Below are 20660 nucleotides of genomic sequence, written 5' to 3' on the forward strand. Positions count from 1 at the left end.
AACATTTAGATTTAGATATAACATTTAGATTTAACATTTAACATTTAGATATATATTTAACATTTAGATTTAGATATAACATTTAGATTTAGATATAATATTTAGATTTAACATTTAACATTTAGATATAATATATATATATAATTTCTGTCTCAAATGTGAGGAAAATGCGCTAAATGAACAACCGGCACCCCATAATTGACAGGCTCTGGCTAACAAAATGTATAGTGAACAGAGCACCGCGATACAAACAAAATGATACAAAGTACAGAGAGACTTAATAGACATTACATGTTACACTTAAACATACTGATGTTCAATCAACACGACACTGTTTACAGTCCGTACAGAAAGACGAGAGAACGGAATCTTCACTGACGTGACAGGCTAACTTCAACTAGCTTCTGCTAGCTCGCTAGCTAAAGCTGCTAGCAAATACATATAAACACCTCCTAATAACCTTTCTACACAGAACATGACCACATACATCATATAGACAACTGTACTGGTGATATACTCTTTTGATACATATTACAAATATACCTGTGGGTTGGAAAGAAGTGGAGATACAGAAATGATGTCTTTCTCAAGCGCTGGACGTTTATTTCTGAGCGCTCGAGCTACAGTCTCCAGGGCAACCCACTACGGTGAAGCAGTGCACTGAAGCGTCATCTACCGGCATGAAGTGACATACATGGAAATGTTATCTTAAATGTAATAAAATAAAAAAAATAGGAGGGTGTAACTGTTTTTTTTTTATTATTATTTTTTTTAAAACTAATATATATGGGCATTTTATCTACCCATTATGCAAGACCCTCAATTTAAATAAGGAAAATTTAATTCAGAAATCATGAGAAATCAGTGTCCGTGTGTCACAAAGTGAAGATGATGTGTGTGAAGACTGCCGATCTCATATTTTATAATATAATTTATAGCCTATGTGTGTGTACAGATTTCTCACAAAGTAAAGGCGAGGGAGTAACCATCATTCAAAGACCATGCAGAAATTAGAACAATCTACTGTATCACCCCCATTTGTCCAACATGCAGCAGGTCAGAGTTGAACCCGCGGCCGCCGTGTCGATGGGTACACCTCTATATTTGGGCGTGCACTCTACAAGATGAGCTACCCAGGCGCCCATGATGATAAACACTTTTGTCTCATGATAAGAGGCCTAACATGAATCCTGATTTTGGTTGGATATTCCACTGTTCATCTCAGACCCCAGACTCTGGGTTCTGTGATGCACAGCACTGCCTGCTGGTCAAAGTTGGGAACGGCGCTTTAGTGAATCAATGAAATTCCATAACATTCAAGCTCCAGCTTCCAAGTGCACATGTGCCCTCCTTATACAGATGAGTGTTTGGATTCTTCATTTGCTTCCAGCTGTTCACTTAGTGGATTGATACTTCTGATCATCTGCATTATTGTTAATGTCAGGCAAATAACACTGGCTCAATCTAAAGCCCAGTACTAAACTTTGAGTAGTGCCAGTTTTTATACAATGTTTAAGGGCAATTAAAGACAAAACATGGAGGTTTTTAACTGGCTCTCAGGAGCATGCAACAGTCTTGCTCTGCTCTCAGGTTTGAATGGGGCATGGGTGTATGTCTCTCTCTCTCTCTCTCTCTCTCTCTCTCTCTCTCTCTCTCTCTCTCTCTCTCTCTCTCTCTGTCTGCTGTCGCTACCTCAGGAGTTTGAATGAGTGAGTCTCTCTCTCTCTCTCTCTCTCTCTCTCTCTCTCTCTCTCTCTCTCTCTCTTCTCCACTATATCCCTCCTCCTTACACCCCCCAAACCATCCCCTCTTATTAAAACAACACGCCAATCTGTTGTAGGCCGGTAAAAGGGGTTTGGGAGCCGAAGCAGCCATAAAGGAGGCTCCACACACAGCCGTCTGGAAGGAATTAGACAGCAGTGGCAGAGAGACTTTTGGCCACTTCACTGCGCTCTGTGTAACCAGGATGCTTGGGGAAACTATAGACTTACCTACATGCCCCTCAAGACAGCAACATACAAATGATCTGACTCACATTTAATTATTAGAGTCATTTTTTTTTTTTTAAATTACTACTATTATTATTATTATTATTATTATGATCATGATTGACGCTGCCAGGATGGCTTTTTTTGTAACTTTTTACAAACTTAGAAAATATGAATGAAGCTGTCAGACGTTGATGGAGAAAAATATTTATCATTTTTGCATATTCTACTCTTTATTTATACTTTTTTTATATGAATGATGCCAAAGTTTACTGACATGATGTTTGTGTTTGTGCACCTAAGAAGCATGCGGTGTAGAGTTAATGACTGCAGACAGACTTTTAGAAACTAGTGAGGACACCAGTCGTGAATATTTTTTAGCATCTAGCTGAGCAAACTTAGGGGAACGTGCACGTTTCTCTTCTTATTAATGAGGATCAATGTCAGCGGATTCATGAGACACATTACTACACAAGTGGCCTTTCAAACTTTGGCGAGACTTTTTCTCCCTGTGGAGCGGTACCATAGCCGCCGGAGCTGACCGCATCCGTTCCCAAGGACTACCGAGAGGACAACAGCTGCTTCAAGGTAGGCGGCCGGTGATCCTTTGGTCTAGTGAGCCTGCAACAGACTGGGATAAATGTTACATCAGAAGCTATAATTAACTGCATTCAAATGATTTTTTTTGTTGACATGTGTATGCTCCAAACTCTCATTTTAATACATTTAGAATACCTATACATATGAGGTTTCTTTCATAGTTATAAACAATAAGGATGTTCAATATTTAAGCTCAATAATGGGCGTGAAGCTTTAAGTTGGGGGGCATGACATGCAGCTATCACAGTCGTTTTTCTCTCTCTTAATGCGCCTTAACGGGTCGTGCGTAAAACTACTGGAAGGTTTTACATTTAAAAACTAAATTGCGTCTTTTTTCCTCCGCAGATCATAGCTACATTAAATGATATTACATTAAAACTAAAAAAGAAGAAATCTGTCTCAAAAGTTTAATTGTTGCTAACTGACACGGACAGCTGCATTCCTCTTTGCCCAGGAGTGCCAGCTGTGAAAATGTGCCAAACATATCCGGCCCCGATTACTCTTCCAATCATACAAACCTACACATCGGAGCCATTTGTCATTAGCCTGAGAATAAACTAAATTGATGACGTCGCAGAGCTGTACGTCATTCTTTAAGGTATGTGAGCCAATGGGAAGGCTGGATTTGGACTCGTTCAGCGTGGAGCGCGGAATTTGATGACACATGTGTAAGACCGGTATTTGCGCACACGTGGACACTGAATGGCCTTTATGTTTTAGACACCTATGTACTAATTTTCGATAATAATAATGTACTCTGAGTGGCAGGGTGTAGTGGTGGCAGACATTAACCTTGCTGAAGTGTCCATCCAACCCCTCTGATCTTCACACCGATCTTGTGTTAGTGATCAGAAATGTACAGATGCATGCACACATGACTGAAAGCTGATGCAGGTGCCATAATGTTTGCACATTGTTTGCTTATTGTGGGCATTATAACTTCCCCACACACCCACTACACACATTATGCAGAAATGCAAATGAACATCTGTCACACTCTTTGGCCATACTCTCTTCCTCCATCCGCCTACAATATCTACACTCTCAGTGTGCAGATACAACTGCTGGCTAATATAAAACCCACACAAGGAATGCCCATCTGTGAGTTGGATGTCTAAGCATCCCTGACATTATGATGTACAGCACATCCTTTCTATCCTACACATGGAATTTACTTCCTACTGACCTGGCTTATCTCTTCCTGATGCATTCTCATGCTCACGCAGTGCAAGCTGGAACCACGGTGATATCCACCTGTAAGGAGCGATGAAGCATTTAGTCCGGTGTCAGTATTGATATGTCAATGTAAGAGGTACCACACGTCCCCTACTGTGCAGGAACTTAACCTTTCTGGCTTTTCCAAAAGTATCTGAAGCATAAATACAGTTTATCCACCACATTGTTTCACATTAGTTTATCTTTTGCAGTGAATTGTTTAGAAATATGTCCAGTATTACTGTACTTCTGGAGAAACCTTTACAGTAGCTACCACACTAATCAGCATTTACTTTGAAATGCATGTGTAGGTTTTAAAAAGGATAGTTTCAGGACAAAGGTTCTTTGTATAATCAGTGCATGTGTGGACCCTCTGTCAATGCAGACATGTATCCAGACTAATACCAACATACTGTCCCTAATCGCTGCCCTCGAGGGAGTTCCTCCGCTGAGCATTTGGCTCACTGTACAGTTAAGAAAGGCAATCCATCTCTGGTGCCTGTTAGCGGAACATAAAGTACTTAAACCGAGATTTAAATCTTATGTGCAGCTTTGTGGGTAGTCCATGAATGTTGCCTACTGTACTGTAGCTGGTCATGCCAAAAGAGGAAGAAAAGCACTCTTCCCATAGGTGACACAGTCATACAGTTCACTGTAGACTCATCATTGCTACAGGATGTTCTTCCACACAGAGCAGTTTACTACTTAACAGAGGAAGGCATTCCATGGCTGTTCTCCATTAGGGCTCACAACAAGTCCCACGTGCCATTACTGCTCACAGCATGGGTCCTACAGGGTATAGGGCCTTGGGGCTGGCAAGGTATAACTACTGAAGTTAGGAAAGAGTGCATATGTGCAGCCCCTCCCAAACCCACAACACCAACACCACCACCTACCTCATCTATTCTGCATTAATGCCACAGTTTTCTTTCCAGGTTCCCTCGGTAAAGTAGTAGTAAAGCAATGCTTCAGCCAGCCAGTAAAAGTGAAAATTTGGATGCCAGCGAGTTTCTGAGTTAGATTGCCACTACCTCATACTGAGTCACAGGCTCTCACAGGGAGGGCTGATGCCAATGTTAATGCACAGGTCCAGGCATTACGTTAAAGTAACCCAGGAGCTGCACAAAGTAAGCTGTGCTCGCTGCACAGCAGATATAATTGGCTCCTGAACATTTTCATTTTAGATGTTTTCGATGATGTAAATTATGGTATATCTTGTGGAAAAGCTCACATGACAAAAGGTCAGACATTTTAAATCCAAATCATAGTCTCATCCTTGCTTCCTTCCTAATGTTTCAGGCTCGCTACAGGTTTTCATGCCTCTGTTATCTCTTAGCTGTAATTAACCATGATAATACAGAGTGCTAGAATAGAAATTTCTACCATGTAGGGAAGAAGGGAGTTATTTTAGAGCACTGTTGATAACTGTCTGTAGTCAGATAAGGGAAAGTGTTGGATCACAGAGACAGGCTGGATTCAGAAAAGGAGAAACAGTTTAAAACGTTTTATGCCAGACATCTCATGGCCTTCAGAATCAGGAGAAACAAAATAGAAGCGTTTCCTCATACAATGAACACAGTGAACACTTTTGCTGTCTTTGTGAAAATGCACTGTATAGGAAGGACACCAAACAAAAAACTAGACAGAGGAGTGGCTGTAGAGGGAGGCATGAGACACATCTGTGATTTGGCTGAACATCTTGGAGCCTGTCACAGTGGCGTAAGTCCAGTGCCTCAGCTGGCAGTGAACTGAGCCAAGTCTACCACCACTCTCCTTCCCCCCTCCTTCTTTTGGTGTCTGCCATCCCTCCCTCTCTCTCTCTCTCTCTCTCTCTCTCTCTCTCTCTCTCGCTCACTCACTCACTCACTCACTCACTCACTCACTCACTCACTCACTCACTCACTCACTCACTCACTCACTCACTTCCTTCCAACGCACTTTCTTTCTTTTACTTTTACTTTACTACTAAATACCAAACTGTTGTTCTCCATCTTTTTTTGCAACTCTTCCTCGCTCCATCTTCCTCTAACACCCTGTGTGTAGTATATGTTTGCATCGCTTCCTTCTGCTCATTCACCAAAAAAAAAGGGAGCAAGGGATGAGTCAAAGGGAGGAGAACATGCCAAAATACCAAACAGCGTAGTTTGGCTTTGATATTGAGATTTACCAGTGTTTTATTAAATAATGCATTGCAGCTTTACCGTCCACTTTCTCTTTAAAATTGATTAGAACTAAAATGATGCAACCCCCAACTGCTGTGGTAGAAAAATGAGATGATACACAACGAAGAAACTGATAACACAAACACTCTCTTTGGATGTTGTAACCTTTGTGCCTTTGCCAGTTGGAGCTTTATCCCACCTGGTTCTAATAGCATACAGAAGGTGAGGAAATAAAGAGACAGGGAATGTAAAAGTCAACTCCCAAGTTATGTTGTAACATTGTACCTCTGTCAGCCGGGGCCCTGTCCACCTGATTCCAATGAAGGGTTTATGAGAGGGACAAGGAAGAGGAGAAGAAAGGGGAGGAGTGGGGAGGGTCAGCGACTTCCTAGCGGTGCCTTTGAAAGCTCCCATGACCTTTCAGTTCAATTGTACAGTGCAGCATCCATTTGACTGCAGCACTATGAGATGAATAAAATTAAGATATAGATTCATGACAGTTGTTGCTTTTATATCCATACATTAAATATAGGCTACTGTATGCAGTGTTGTAGTCGAGTGACCAACTGTTAAGTCCGGGTCAAGTCTTGAGTCCCCAGTGTTCCAGTCCAAGTCCGAGTCACCAAAGATGAGTCTGAGTCGAGTTTGAGTCGAGTCACCATTACCTGAGTTCAAGTCGAGTCACAAGTCCAGAGAATAGCAACTCGAGTCGGACCCGAGTCCGAGTCCAGGACTCAAGTACTCCATCACTGCCTGTTACACATAAAAGTAGTCAGAAACTTCATCCAACTTCCGAGTCCTATTTTATAAATCCTAGAGTCCAAGTCCAAGTCATCAGTGCGCCAGTCCAAGTTGAGTCAAAAGTCCAAAGAATAGTGACTCGACTCCGAGTCCAGCAGCAGAGTACTCCATCAATGACTGTATGTATTTATGTTGTTACATGTTTGCCAACTAACACTGCATTCACATTATCTTTCGAGACTCAGCTCACTAAGATGTGATTCTTTTTTAAAAAAAAGATAAATTAGAAATAACACATTTCTAGTAGACCTTATAACAGAAAGCAGCTCAAGAAAGTAGGGCAGACGTATACGAGCCGGCCTTGAGGGTGTCGAGTGTGTCTCGCATAAGTTGGCAGCCAACTCTGGAGTCTTTCACAGCCGCTCCCTCTCCGCTGCCTCATCATCTGCTTCTGAACATGTGAGCTTTTTCCTGCATCCTGCTACAATTGTCACGAGGGCCATCTCCATATTTAATGCTTTTAAAATGCATCCTGGCCTTTTCCAGCCCTGCCCAGCTCACACACACACACAGACACACACACACACACACACACACACACACACACACACACACACAAAGGCACACACAAGTTCCATATGTGCATTGCTTGTTCGCTATGCATCTCTCCATTTTTGCATGTGTGCATTTTGTTGGCAGAACATCATGCGTTTGTGATTTCAAAGGTGTGTATGACTTCAGCAGGTCTGGTTTTCCAATACTGTCTTGGTGATAACGTAGACTTTGTCCAATATTTCTTCAATGAATCAACACTTAGAGGCTTTTAGCAAACCATAAACATCGTTATTATATCTACATTAGCCTGTTATATATTGTAAATCCATATAATGACATTGTTAGAACTATGCCCTCAGTTTATTAAATTATACCCCTTTTAAGAATTCATTCTCAGTACAGTATACCAGCCACAGGTGTGAGCTGGCTTGTTCTTCAGATCAACATTCAAGTTTTATATGTGAATAGCTGATTTATGAATGTTACACTTCTAGTCAGTGACTGCTGAGTCACAATAAAATAAAGATGTAAGCTTTATGTTATCTCAGCTCCACACAGACCGGCAAGCTGTCTTTTTTGGCTCAGCTTTAGATTCATACTGCCTGTGCAGAGCATACAGTAATGACACACACACAAATTCACATACACACATACTTACTTTATGAAGACACACACACACACACACACACACACACACACACACACACACACACACACACACACACACACACACACACACACACACACACACACACACACACACAGAGTCTGGCAAGCCTTGTTATATTTTATGTCCCTTCTCAGGCCTTGGAAGTAGGACCCTGCTGACAGGGATTCCACTGCTCTCCTGTGAGTTCACTCAAACCAACTCTTCCTCTCTGCAGCGCACATACGCTCATACACATACATCTCTTCCTGTGTGCATGTACGCACACTGACTAAACACACACACTGTACATATTATGCTGAGCTCACATATTTGCACACACACACACACACACACACACACACACACACACACATGCACACACACACACACACACACACACACACACACACACACATGCACACACACACACACACACACACACACACACACACACACACACACACACACACACACACACGCACACACGCACACATGCACACATGCACACATGGCCAGCATTTAGACCTAATGGCATTCACATTTACCCAGACAAGTAACAAATATATCTGACATCTATCTGCTGTTACAGAGTTATTACAACATGTGGTAATTCTCATGTCTATACTAAATCACTTCTTATACTAAAGGACACAGGGTTCCCATGTCCCAGGAACGCTAATAGGATTAATCTGAGTCTCAATTCAATGTCAAAATGTTGACACACACACACAATTATACATGAAAACTTAAAAGATTGATTAGAAAATATCGGCATGGATACCTTATACCCATTAAAATATATTATACAAAGGGTTTCTGTCTATGCATCCTACATTATTAGCTTAGCGCATGGCTATATAAATTGCATTGACATTTTCTCGGTTGGTGTTTCCACCACTTTGGTCCAAACAGAAATTTCACAACTATTTGAAGGGTTGCCATGAAATTTTGTATGGACATTCATGATGAATCAGGCTAACTTTGGTGATCACCTGACTTAACTCTAGCAACACAAAGCTGTCATTTATCCAGAAAAGAATCTCCCAAATTTTGTATTCACATTCATGGTTCCCAGACAATGGATCGTACTGACTTTGGTGGTCCCCTGACATCCCCTCTAGTACCACCATGAGGTTTACATTTGTGGTAATCCCATCAGGACTCTTAGATTGGTTTGTCAGTAACAACTCATTGCCAGTTATCCCTTACATACTGGAAATATGTTAAACACAAATGTTTTATGTATATGCACAGTAAAGTCCTGTTGCACAAGATATAACGTGACATACTTGAGTTAAATAATACACTATGCATAACAGTACACAATGTACAGTTACAGTTGTTCAGTATGAAAGGTCTATTTAATAGGGTTAAAAGCTCAGATCATATAGCTCAAATGACTAAAATAGATCACATGTTTTTAATGGTCTCCAGAGATCTTTTGGCTCCACAGTGATACTGCAACAGTGGGCATCTAGTTTCTGTTACAGTTGGAGGGTTCAGTGCGTGAGAATAAAATGATCTCTGAGACAAAGCCAGTGGAAATTTAACTCATGAGGGTGTTGATGAGAGTGAGTCTGCTAAAGCATCCAACCCAAGGTCACCGTAGGGCTGGACACAAACACACACGCACACACACACACACACACACACACACACACACACGCACACGCACACGCACACGCACACACACACACACACACACACACACACACACACACACACACACACACACACACACACACACAGATATTGATGGGGTTCTATCACTCACATATGCCAAAAAACACAAAAACAAAGAGAAAGCTGGGGTGTTGTCATCCACATGTGCTAATGACACCCTCAACCTGCACACACACACACACACACACACACACACACACACACACACACACACAGATGCACGTCATATACTGACCCACACAGATATACACTACTGTCAATGACACCTTCACTTGTCACAGATACTCCTCTGATTAGAGGCTTAATGTCTCAGGGGCTGGGGCAAGTTTGGACCAGCAACATGACCAAGTCTTATAGTCTGCAGTTAATCTTCCTGCAGTCTGAGCTAACTATTAGTCTTGACCTTTATTGGATCACACGCCCATGAGAGTGTATGACGCTATGAAGAGCAACACATCCTAACAAGTAGCAAAGTCTGAGCTGTGTCTTTTTGCACTGAATCACTGAATCTGCATCTAGAATACGTCATGGAGGTATATCAAAAGATTTGTGATGACGTCCTGTCTTAATACCAAAGATTATTTTTTTTTACAATATCATATGTAATCTAAACATTCACAAACTATTAGGTACATCTTTTTTGCACATTTATGGTGAAACATGTATTCTCCTAAGCAGTGACTGAGTTCATACAAAGTTGATGCAGAGAGCAAGGGTGAAAGAGTTTGTTCTGCACTACCTTATACAGTTGTAAAACATTATACACACATACATGCATGAGTTGAAACACACTTTTAGCTTAACACAATTTAAAATGTGTTTGTTTTACACACACACACACACACACACACACACACACACACACACACACACACACACACACACACACACACAAATGCACATATAAAAGGTTATTACACCAGGCAAGAGAGAGAGAGAGAGAGAGAGAGAGAGAGAGAGAGAGAGAGAGAGAGAGAGAGAGAGAGAGAGAGAGACAGAGAGAGAGAGAGCTGGTGTAATAAGCTTTTATATGTGCATTTGTGTGTGTGTGTGTGTGTGTGTGTGTGTGTCAGGGGCCTTGTAAATGAGTGGCTGACGTTAAAAGCCTTGCCACGTGCCAGAGGAGGCCTGCAACACTGGTTGTGGCCTTCTCATCCAATGATCAATTGAAAAAGGCATTATGTCTGAGCCAATGTGTGTGTGTGTGTGTGTGTGTGTGTGTGTGTGTGTGTGTGTGTGTGTGTGTGTGTCTGTCTGTCTGTCTGTCTGTCTGTGTCTGTCTGTCTGTGTCTGTATGTGTGTGTGTGTGTGTGTGTGTGTGTGTGTGTATTCCTCTAGCCTCTCTCTATCTGCCCTGCTACTCTCACAGTGTCTCTAACTATGTTTTCTCTTGCAGTCTTTCTGGATATCAGTCTTCCTTTCTGCATAGTGTGAACTGCTGTTAGTTATCCTTTATTTCCTTCTCTCTGCCCCTCTCCTCTTTAGTCTTCAGAATTATTTATTTTTTCACTAATTGCATTGATCTCTCCCTCCCTCCATCTGTCTTGTGTGTTTGGGTGTGGTGTGAATAACTCTTGCCAAATCACAAACACTGATGGCCTTTGTGTACTCTTCTTTTCTTTTGTCTCTTGTCCTGATTAACATGTCTTATTCGTCTTGACTAAACTTACACATAATATAATATCATGATGAAATATGCAAAAGTACAAATCATTTGTAAAGCTCACTTCTGTAAATGCAGGGGCACCAAAAACAGAGTTTTATAAATTTTAAAATGCAGCCGAAAGTGTCAAAATGATGGTCAGAGTTCCCCGCTGAAAAAGCATACTTTGACATAATAATGTCAAAGGTTCAAACGCCCTCAAATCGGGGTACTAGCACCCCTAGGGGAATTTTGGAGTACTGCAGGTGGTATGTGAGTTTTCTTTTTGCATAATTCCTAAAATAATTATACTCTAATAATGAATGAATTCAGTGATGGATTCTAAACATTTACATCTTCATAGGCTTTTTTTTTTTCCTACCAAAAATGTTTTGCACTGTTCAAGGTGTACTTGGCTGAAAAACATTTCAAAGGGGGTACATTATTGAAAAAAGATTGAGAACCACTGCTCTAAAGCATGTTCATAATGTTTAAAGCAACATAACATCATGCCACTTATCTCTTCACTGTACATCATTGTCTTTGTATTGATTTAGTGCAAGAAGTGATGTACTCTTGTACTTTTTATGGGTAAACACAGAGGGGGAGAAGCACACGTGCAGCATAAGAAAATCTAAAAGGCTTTTGTCTTCTTCTTCCCACGGAGATATAAACAGATGACATCACAGGGTGGTCCGCTCTGCGTTGAGCCGAGCTGAGCCACGCTGAGTGGGTCTCCGCTGGTCTGCCAAACAGATGGCGGTAGCAACATAATGAGGGCTGGAAACAAACTTCAGGATTTTAAGCAGAAGATTTAATGCAGCGGGCTCATGTCGTCGCTCAGAGCAAAGCAGGGAATGTTCTTCACTGGTCCCCACATTAAAACACAGAATCATCTTTCATGGTCTAGATCAGAGTTCCTTGCCTGAAAATCTTTTTGAACCCCTTCTTTACAATACAGATGGAAAAAAAAGTTTCTCTATGAGGCATTTAGAGAGCACTTTGGCTGGGGCAGCCAGCTTGTTGGTAAATTGGGTCAAGAAATCTTGTAATGTGCACCCACCCACACTAAAGTTGTGTGCGTGAGAGTTGGAACAATTGGCTACTCACAACTGTCTGACATTTAGACAGGGATTTTGGGCAGGGGTAGAGGGAGGGAGAGGGAGAAGAAGGGACTAAAAAAGGAGGGGGAACTGTACTGCTTTCTCTACCTGGGTTTGTTGTAGTAAAGCAAGATTGTGTGTGCCGTAAAAGAGTATGCTGAAAAGCTGTGAATTACCATTTCTCACATGTATCTTATTATAGCTCACTAATTTCTACTGCTGGTAATACTTTATAAATATTTCATTTTCACCTTTCCAAATTATAGGATAGACATCTGATGTTTGCAGGAAGTCACTTTCTTCTTCTTGTTTAGTTGAAGTATATGAATAAAATGACTTCATTCCATAGCAGATTTTTATTAATACTATAAAATCCAGTCATTTTTGGACTACATTGACTAAATGTGAGCCTTTTCTCTACATTCTGTCCTTAGATGAGATGTCAGAGAGTCCTCACCTACCTGCGGATATGTGGGACAACCATGTTCGGCGTGTCCCTCCTGGTGGGCATCTCCACAGCCTACATCATGGGCTACCAGTTCTTCACCACAAGCCGCAATCACGTATCTTTCGGGCTGTACGGCGCAATTTTGGTCATCCACCTCATTATCCAGAGCCTTTTTGCGCTCTTAGAACATCGAAACATGCGGCGGTCCTTGGAGACGCCGATCAAACTGAATAAATCCTTGGCGTTGTGCATTGCGGCGTATCAAGAGGACCCAAGCTACCTGAGGAAATGCCTGGTGTCGGTGAAGAGGCTGACGTACCCGGGGATCAAAGTGATCATGGTGATCGACGGGAACACGGACGATGACTTGTACATGATGGAGATTTTTAAAGAGATCATGGGATGGGACGCATCGGCCACGTACGTGTGGCGGAGTAACTATCACAGCAGGGGGCCCAAGGAGACGGATGAGAGCTACGCCGAGAGCCTTCAGCAGGTCTCCAGGCTGGTGCTGAACAACAAGTGTGTGTGCATCATGCAGAAGTGGGGAGGAAAGAGAGAGGTCATGTATACAGCCTTTAAAGCACTGGGGAGGAGCATGGACTATGTGCAGGTAAGTCAGTAAAACTAGAAATGGGTGTAGGTAGAGGGGTTTAAATGAGAAGACTGAATGAACGGTGAAAGGAGGGAAGGGTAGATAGTGGAAATAACTAGATTGAATGCAAAAGGGACAAAAAAGGAGGAGGAAGAAGAAAGGGGGAATGAAGAGGGTCAGTGGTGCAAATTAGACACCATTATATAACAGATAAAATATTCAGTGGTGTGAGCCTGTGTGTATGTCTTTGTGGATGTACAAAGACACACACAGGTAAAACAAGAACAGCTGACATCAGTGTGGGCTGAAGAAAGAAGGAAAGGGAACAGAAAGAGAGACGGAGAAAGAGATGGCTGGAGAAGGGAAGGGGGGCTCTGCCAAACCAAACATGGGGTCCACAAAGAGTCTTTTGTGTTGCTTTTAGACGGACGGTGGCTGTGTGCATCGTGTTGTGAAGTGTAGCGTGAAGAAGGGCGGCAGTAGCTTATGTCTAAGTGAAGGGTTCATTTGAAAAACTATCTCAGTTTTTTTTTTTTTTTACATTTTTGTGTGTGTCCAATCCAGGGAATATCAATCAAATTTATGTTGTTTTTTTTTTTGGATAAGATATCTAAAAAAAATTGTTTTTTTATACTGTGCACTCAAGGGAATGTCAGTTGTGTTGGTTTATTCGTTTTTACAATGGCTTTTATCTGTTTTTAGAAATTAACTCTTGATTAGTGTCAAAGCAGAGCTGAGTGTTACATCACCTAAATGAGTGGTATTCGGAGTCAGGGCCCACAACTGTGTCAAAAAAAGGTTACGCATCTGTTTGCTGGCGGACAATCTCAAATAGCGTAAAAATGAACTTGAATGATACAGACCTACTGTATGTATGTTAATGACACTTAAATTATATCTTTAAAAAAAGCCAGTTCCCAAGGGTGTTTGGCTGGCTAATACAGTGATGCTAACATTGTGTGGTGGTGTGACTAAACATATAAACAGGAGCTTAAAGCATTAACCACAGTGCCAAGCTTGGTAACACACAACCTGATGAAGTACCAGGAAACCTGTTGTTATCTTCAATGTACCCAGTAAATGATGAAAAAAGTATGGGCTGTTGTGGAGATAAATAGTATAGTCATGAACCAAGGGCATGGTTATATTCCATCAAATTGAAACTATATAACTTCCATCCTCATGTCATATTTGTTTTGTAAAATTCAGTTGGTGGTGTTACCAAAGGACTTCTTGGGCAATGAGTAAAACTGAAGAGAAACCTCATTACTCTAATAACATGGATGAGAATGATTTTTTTTTTAAGATTTTTTTTTGGGAATTTTAGGCCCTTAATTGACAGGACAGCCAAAGACATGAAAGGAGAGAGAGAGGGGGAATGACATGCAGCAAAGGGCCGCAGGTTGGAGTCGAACCCAGGCCCGCTGCGTCGAGGAGCAAACCTCCACACATGGGCGCCTGCTCCACCAACCGAGCCATCCGGGCGCCCGATGAGAATGATTTTAATGAGTTTGCATTACAAAAAGGGGACTTCAAGCTTACTGTATAAACACTTTGATATGATGCTGTCTAACACCTGCAGCTGGATGCAGCCTGCCAGAAACCTCTTGTTAATCAGAGATTTTAAAAGAACTCACTGCAGTGCTGCCAGTAATCTTCAACAAAGGAGGGACAGTGTTGCATGCCTTTTTACTATCATCAGGCTCAGCCTGTAACAGATGTGATCTGTTAATGGGGATTGGGCTCTTTGTTTTCTTTACATGCATTACATGTCATTTAGCTGACACTTTTATACAAAGCAACTTACAATTGCTATATATCAGAGGTTGCACGCCTCTGGAGCAACTAGGGGTTAAGTGTCTTGCTCAGGGACACATCGGTTGATGAATAGCAGTCGGAATCAAACCCAGATCTCCCACACCAAAGGCATGTGTTATATCCACTGCGCCATCACCACCACCATGGTTTTCATCCCCTGATTTTGTTAGGGAGAAAAATTACCATTTATAGAAGAAAATGGAGAGAGGGTGGTGGTTTGGTTAGTCAGTCTTTGTTGCAGAGGACTATCCACTGGCCATGTTGTTATTTAGATTCAAGCCACGTTAAGTAATGTTTATTTATACAGCTCAAACAATATCACACATTCGCCTCAAGGGGTTTTATAATCTACAGCATACAACACCCTCTATTCTTAGACCCTTGATTCGGATAAGGAAAAACTCTCCAAGCTGTGTGCCTTTTTACATGACAGTAACAGAGAACCTTTGGCCCTAAAACACAGGTAACTCACTGTTTAGTTTGTGTGTTTTACTCAGGTGTGTGACTCTGACACTATGTTGGACCCAGCATCATCGGTGGAGATGGTGAAGGTTCTGGAAGAAGACCCTATGGTGGGAGGCGTTGGAGGAGATGTGCAGGTTGGTTACAATACTACAAAAAAAAATAATCTTTTCTCATTTCTTTGAAAGACCAATTTTACAAACAAGGCATTTCATATCAATTACATTGTTCATGTTAAACCTCCAACCTTTTCTTTATGCCTATCACTTCTTCATCTAGATCCTAAACAAGTATGAGTCGTGGGTCTCCTTCCTGAGCAGTGTTCGGTACTGGATGGCCTTCAACATTGAACGGGCTTGCCAGTCCTACTTTGGTTGCGTGCAGTGCATCAGTGGGCCTTTAGGAATGTACCGGAATTCGCTCCTACACGAGTTCCTTGAGGACTGGTACAATCAGACTTTCATGGGATCCCACTGCAGTTTTGGAGATGACCGCCATCTCACGAACAGAGTTCTAAGCCTTGGGTATGCAACTAAATATACTGCTCGATCAAAGTGTCTCACTGAGACGCCGATCACATACCTGCGGTGGCTCAATCAACAGACTCGATGGAGTAAGTCATATTTCAGAGAATGGCTATACAACTCGATGTGGTTCCACAAACATCATCTATGGATGACTTATGAGGCTGTGATCACAGGTTTCTTCCCGTTTTTCCTTATTGCCACTGCAATCCAACTCTTCTACCAAGGAAGGCTCTGGAATATTCTGTTGTTTCTGCTCATTGTGCAGGCGGTGGCGCTGATCAAGGCCTCATTCGCCAGCTGCCTCAGAGGTAACATTGTCATGGTGTTCATGTCGTTCTACTCCGTACTATACATGTCAAGCCTGTTGCCAGCCAAAATGTTCGCAATAGCAACAATCAACAAGTCTGGATGGGGGACCTCTGGGAGGAAAACGGTAGTGACAAACTTCATTGGTCTGATTCCTATATCAGTTTGGTTCACCATCCTCTTCATTGGGATTATCTACACAGTTGTCCTGCAGACTAGAAAACCCTTTCCTGAATCAGAGAAGATTGTTCTGGTCATAGGAGCAGTCGTCTATGCCAGTTACTGGGTCATACTGTTGACGTTGTATACAGTGCTCATAAATAAGTGTGGGAAGAGGAAGAAGGAAACAGACTATGATATGGTGCTGGATGTATGACTAACAGTCATAATTTACCACTGAACTCTCTTTGACTCTCTTTCATCATATCCATGATGTTGTTATACAAATGTTTTTCAGATGTGGAGCAGCTCTGGAGGCAAAATTGGTTTAAGTTCAACCAAAATGGGCAAATAACCATGGTTCTTTTCAAACTTGAATGGAAAAATGTATAATAATATATATATATGGCACTGGCTGGTTTTCATGTTCATTCATTAATAACCTTGGAACAGCATGCTAGCTAAGTAGCTTACCTAGATTTCTTTTTAAATCTAACACGTTTAGCTGAAGAGTGCTAGGCTTTATAATATTAGCTACCTCTTACCCCTGAATTCCGCCAGGTGCATCTGCACTGCGTTCCGGTGGCACCACGGCCGCCGGCAGCAATGGTGGCCGCTCAAGCCAATACTTGTAATTCCACCAGCTGCGATGCAGCCCATCCCAGAAGCATCCAAGAACGGCTCTCTGCTCTGCACTGCTTAAAATCCGGGGTAGGTCTATTATTGACAGAGCCGCAAGGCATTCAACAGGCTGGGCAGGAAGTGGAAAGACTACAGCATTTGGTCAATTTTCAAAAGAAACACCCTGTAAAGACTCCACATCGTATATCACATCACTACACTAACTACAACTAAAACACAGCCACAAATCTTTGATACATGTCGTTCATAACATGACTAAATGGTACTTTTACGGTAGAAGCCTAAATATCCAGGAAAAATTACCAAAACAACAAAATCTGCGAGTCGGGCAGGCAAAACACACTGCTTCTGAGATGCTCCTGGTGTGGTATAACGCAGGGCAGAAGATAGAACAAAACCACAGCGCAGCCAGAATGCGGCGCATCTGTACCTGGTGGAATTCCGGGGTGACCCATGTCATTTTCACTGGGCTTCAGTTTAACAATTGCAACTTAGCCAAAGAAACTGTAGATTGTATCTCTATCTATTGGGGTTTAACTTGACCAGTAAGAATATTTTACCTCCAGAGCGTAATTGTTTCTCCACTAAATGTTTGTACACCCTGACTAGGAACAACACCACATAGCTTCAAGTTAAAGTCAAACTAAAACCACCAGTGCCCTGCAGTGCCAGACTGTCTCCACTGTCAAGGATTACATTGTTAACTCTAAAAGAGAGGCTACTGCCTATCTAATTAGTGTAATTGTAATCTGCAAGTATCTGGATGGTCTGTGTGGATCTCATGAAAAGGCGAGGTTAGCCACGTTACCATTTAAAATAAACAGAACAATCAACAAGAAGTTATACTGAAGTTATATCTGTTTAAAGATGTAATGCCACAACTTCAAAGTTCTTACTGTAGCTCTGGTGGGAATGCATTGGTGTATTGTTTTAGAACAGACCGTCCTCACACAGTAAACAACTGTATAGGTTGATTTTGCTAGCAGCCTATAACAACCTATATAGTTTGTTCTTAGGAGGCCTAGTGGCAGTAAGGTGACAAAGTAAAAGTCAGCATAAGGAGGCAGTTTGGTGTGGTGGATAGGTCAATGAAAACACAGGACAAACCAAAAGTCAACTGTGACTTTTAATATTTAACGAACCTTTACGAACTTAAGTCCGTTGTTTAGTAACTTCCATGATGTAGTCACGTTCTCATGTCCTCATTTTAATAGTTTTCACGCGAATCATTTTAAGCAAATTCCTGATGTTTTTCTAACCCTATGGAACGGTCATATATGTGGTTTTAGGAGTCATTGGCAATCGCCCTATTCTGTCATCTAAGTACAAGTTGTTAAGAATTGTTGTTAAGAAAAGAAGCGCTACAGTTTCAATTTAATAAGAGTGAATAGGCTCAGAAAGGGCTTTAAAATGAAAAGCTGCTCTCTTTCTTTTGTTGCACTCATGTCATATGGGAAAGATACTTCCTCATAGAGTTCACACATTATACATGTAGTTATCTGTGTCTACAGAAGACATTTTTTTTTATGTATAAGTCAATTCATAATTGCAACTCCTACATTTCAATTCACTGCTATTATGCAGGTTGTGTTTGCGCTTGACATTACACTTTTTGATTTGCTGTGGTACATGTCTGTTGAATGTGAAAAGTTGCAACATCCATAGAAGTATCCAATCATGCTATTACAGTAAGAGGCTGCAAAATCTACGATGTTCGAATGTCTTGTTGTTATTCCCATAAGACGTGAATGCAGTATTTTTCTCAATGTTTACAAAGTGAAGAATCTCAAACTGATTACTGATTGGTAGATATAATCTCCACCGGATCATGTGACCAGGTGACCATGTGACCAGAAGAGAGATGGTGTATCATTGCTGCTGTGACTGTTTTCTTTTTACAGAAACAATGACTTTTGTTTTTCTTTTCTTTTTTTATAGAAATGATAAGTATATGTTGCGAAATGGTTGTAACACTTATTATTGTTAATGTATTTCTTTCTACCAAGTTGAATGATGACCACCAAGTAGACAAGGTGGACATGTTCCAATCCAAAGATTATGGGATTTTTGCCTTCCATGTGTCCTTGCTCTCTTCCTTTCTCCACATACTGTATTGAGGAAAGCTACATCCCTCTAGTTCCTTGCACTGTGTTGAGTGAACTGCAAGGAAAAAAGAAAATGTGTGAAGAATACATTGATGCACCAAATGGGAGAAAAGTACTACCTGATAACAGGAATGTGAATAACTTGATTGAAGGGAACAGAATTTTGGAATGAAACGCGTCCAGTATTTGCTAAAGACCAGGAGCAGACATGAGTTTAATTCTTATGCACTTTTATGTCTCTCCTGTGGTCCAGCATGATGCTTGACGTAATCAAAATGAAATACCTCAGTGGTTCTCTTTGCATTGCATTAAGGCATTAGGATGCCATCCAAAGACTGATGCATGCTGAAGGTCTCAAGTAATTTATGATCTGTTTGTGGTATTAAATATAAAAGTGTCCTTTTTTGTACACAGTTCTTTATTAAGTCAAAGCTGGATTTCTCTGCCTTGTCGGCCCTTTGCTGTAGCCGTTTACTTCTTATTACTTTGTATTTCAATGCATTTTATATATAAACATTTTTTATTCTATTTTTGCTTAGCTACCATCATGTTTTTGTAAGAAAAATGGAAAATAGAAAAATGTAATTGTTGTGCTTTCAACTGTTCTGACATTGACTATCTGACCAAACAATGTGAAATTATGAACTGGGGGGTTTGTCTGCAATAACAACAATAAAAATGCAACTTGTAGAGATAAGTTATTGATTTGAAGAGAGGTGATGAACTTATGTTTTTGTACTTAAATAGAAAACCAGCATATTTATGTAAGATAATTCTGTGGTTTATAGGATTTTGTAATTAGTAAGATATCATTTAAGACCCTTAAGGTTCTGTTCCACACTGCAAAAACAATAAATACGTTTAGAAATCATTTTTAATATATATATAACGTGGACGTAATTGCTAGGCTTCACATTTTTTGCAGTGTTGAAACACTAACTAAGATTTTAATACAACGGACAATAAAGCCAAAGCAGACTGAAAACTTAATCCAAACGATTTGCACAAAAATGTAATTATCTGTGATATGTTTTAGTTGTGAGGGGCCTAACAAAAGAAAAACTGAGTGTCATTTTTATACACTTTTAAGGAGAGGTTTTTATTAATTAATGAGACCAACAATGGAACCATGAGGATGTTTTCATGCCAAACTAGTGGGCAGTGTTATCGTAAAGCACTTTTGTGTTGTGCCAAATAAAAACAACTATTGTTTATATTTGCTAGTCTTTGAGTTTTTATTTTAATGTATCTATTTGATGG

At 41.0% G+C, this 20660-nt stretch overlaps 1 protein-coding gene across 2 annotated transcripts; it reads left to right on the plus strand.

Annotated features, from left to right (window-relative positions):
* The first annotated feature begins 1863 nt into the window (after positions 1–1863).
* Positions 1864–20127, plus strand: has2 (hyaluronan synthase 2). 2 transcript variants are annotated; one of them, XM_031278407.2, is made up of 4 exons: positions 1864–2576; positions 12773–13399; positions 15697–15798; positions 15941–16870. In XM_031278407.2, exons 2-4 carry the CDS (start codon positions 12773–12775, stop codon positions 16868–16870), a joined length of 1659 nt encoding a protein of 552 aa, XP_031134267.1. In that variant the 5' UTR covers positions 1864–2576. The 2 variants fall into 2 exon arrangements, with proteins under 2 accessions (XP_031134267.1, XP_035862513.1); XM_036006620.1 differs by lacking the exon at positions 1864–2576 and adding an exon at positions 20117–20127 and having other exon boundaries at positions 15941–18414.
* The last annotated feature ends 533 nt before the right edge of the window (positions 20128–20660 follow it).

The sequence above is a fragment of the Sander lucioperca genome, chromosome 10 (genome assembly GCF_008315115.2).
Source record: "Sander lucioperca isolate FBNREF2018 chromosome 10, SLUC_FBN_1.2, whole genome shotgun sequence".
NCBI lineage: Eukaryota > Metazoa > Chordata > Actinopteri > Perciformes > Percidae > Sander > Sander lucioperca.

Coding starts and splice junctions, on each gene's coding strand:
- has2 (XM_031278407.2), top strand. CDS start 12,773: ATGAGATGTCAGAGAGTCCTCACCTACCTGCGGATATGTGGGACAACC. Junction 13,400..15,696: donor GGAGCATGGACTATGTGCAG/GTAAGTCAGTAA, acceptor TGTTTTACTCAG/GTGTGTGACTCTGACACTAT. Junction 15,799..15,940: donor GCGTTGGAGGAGATGTGCAG/GTTGGTTACAAT, acceptor TTCTTCATCTAG/ATCCTAAACAAGTATGAGTC.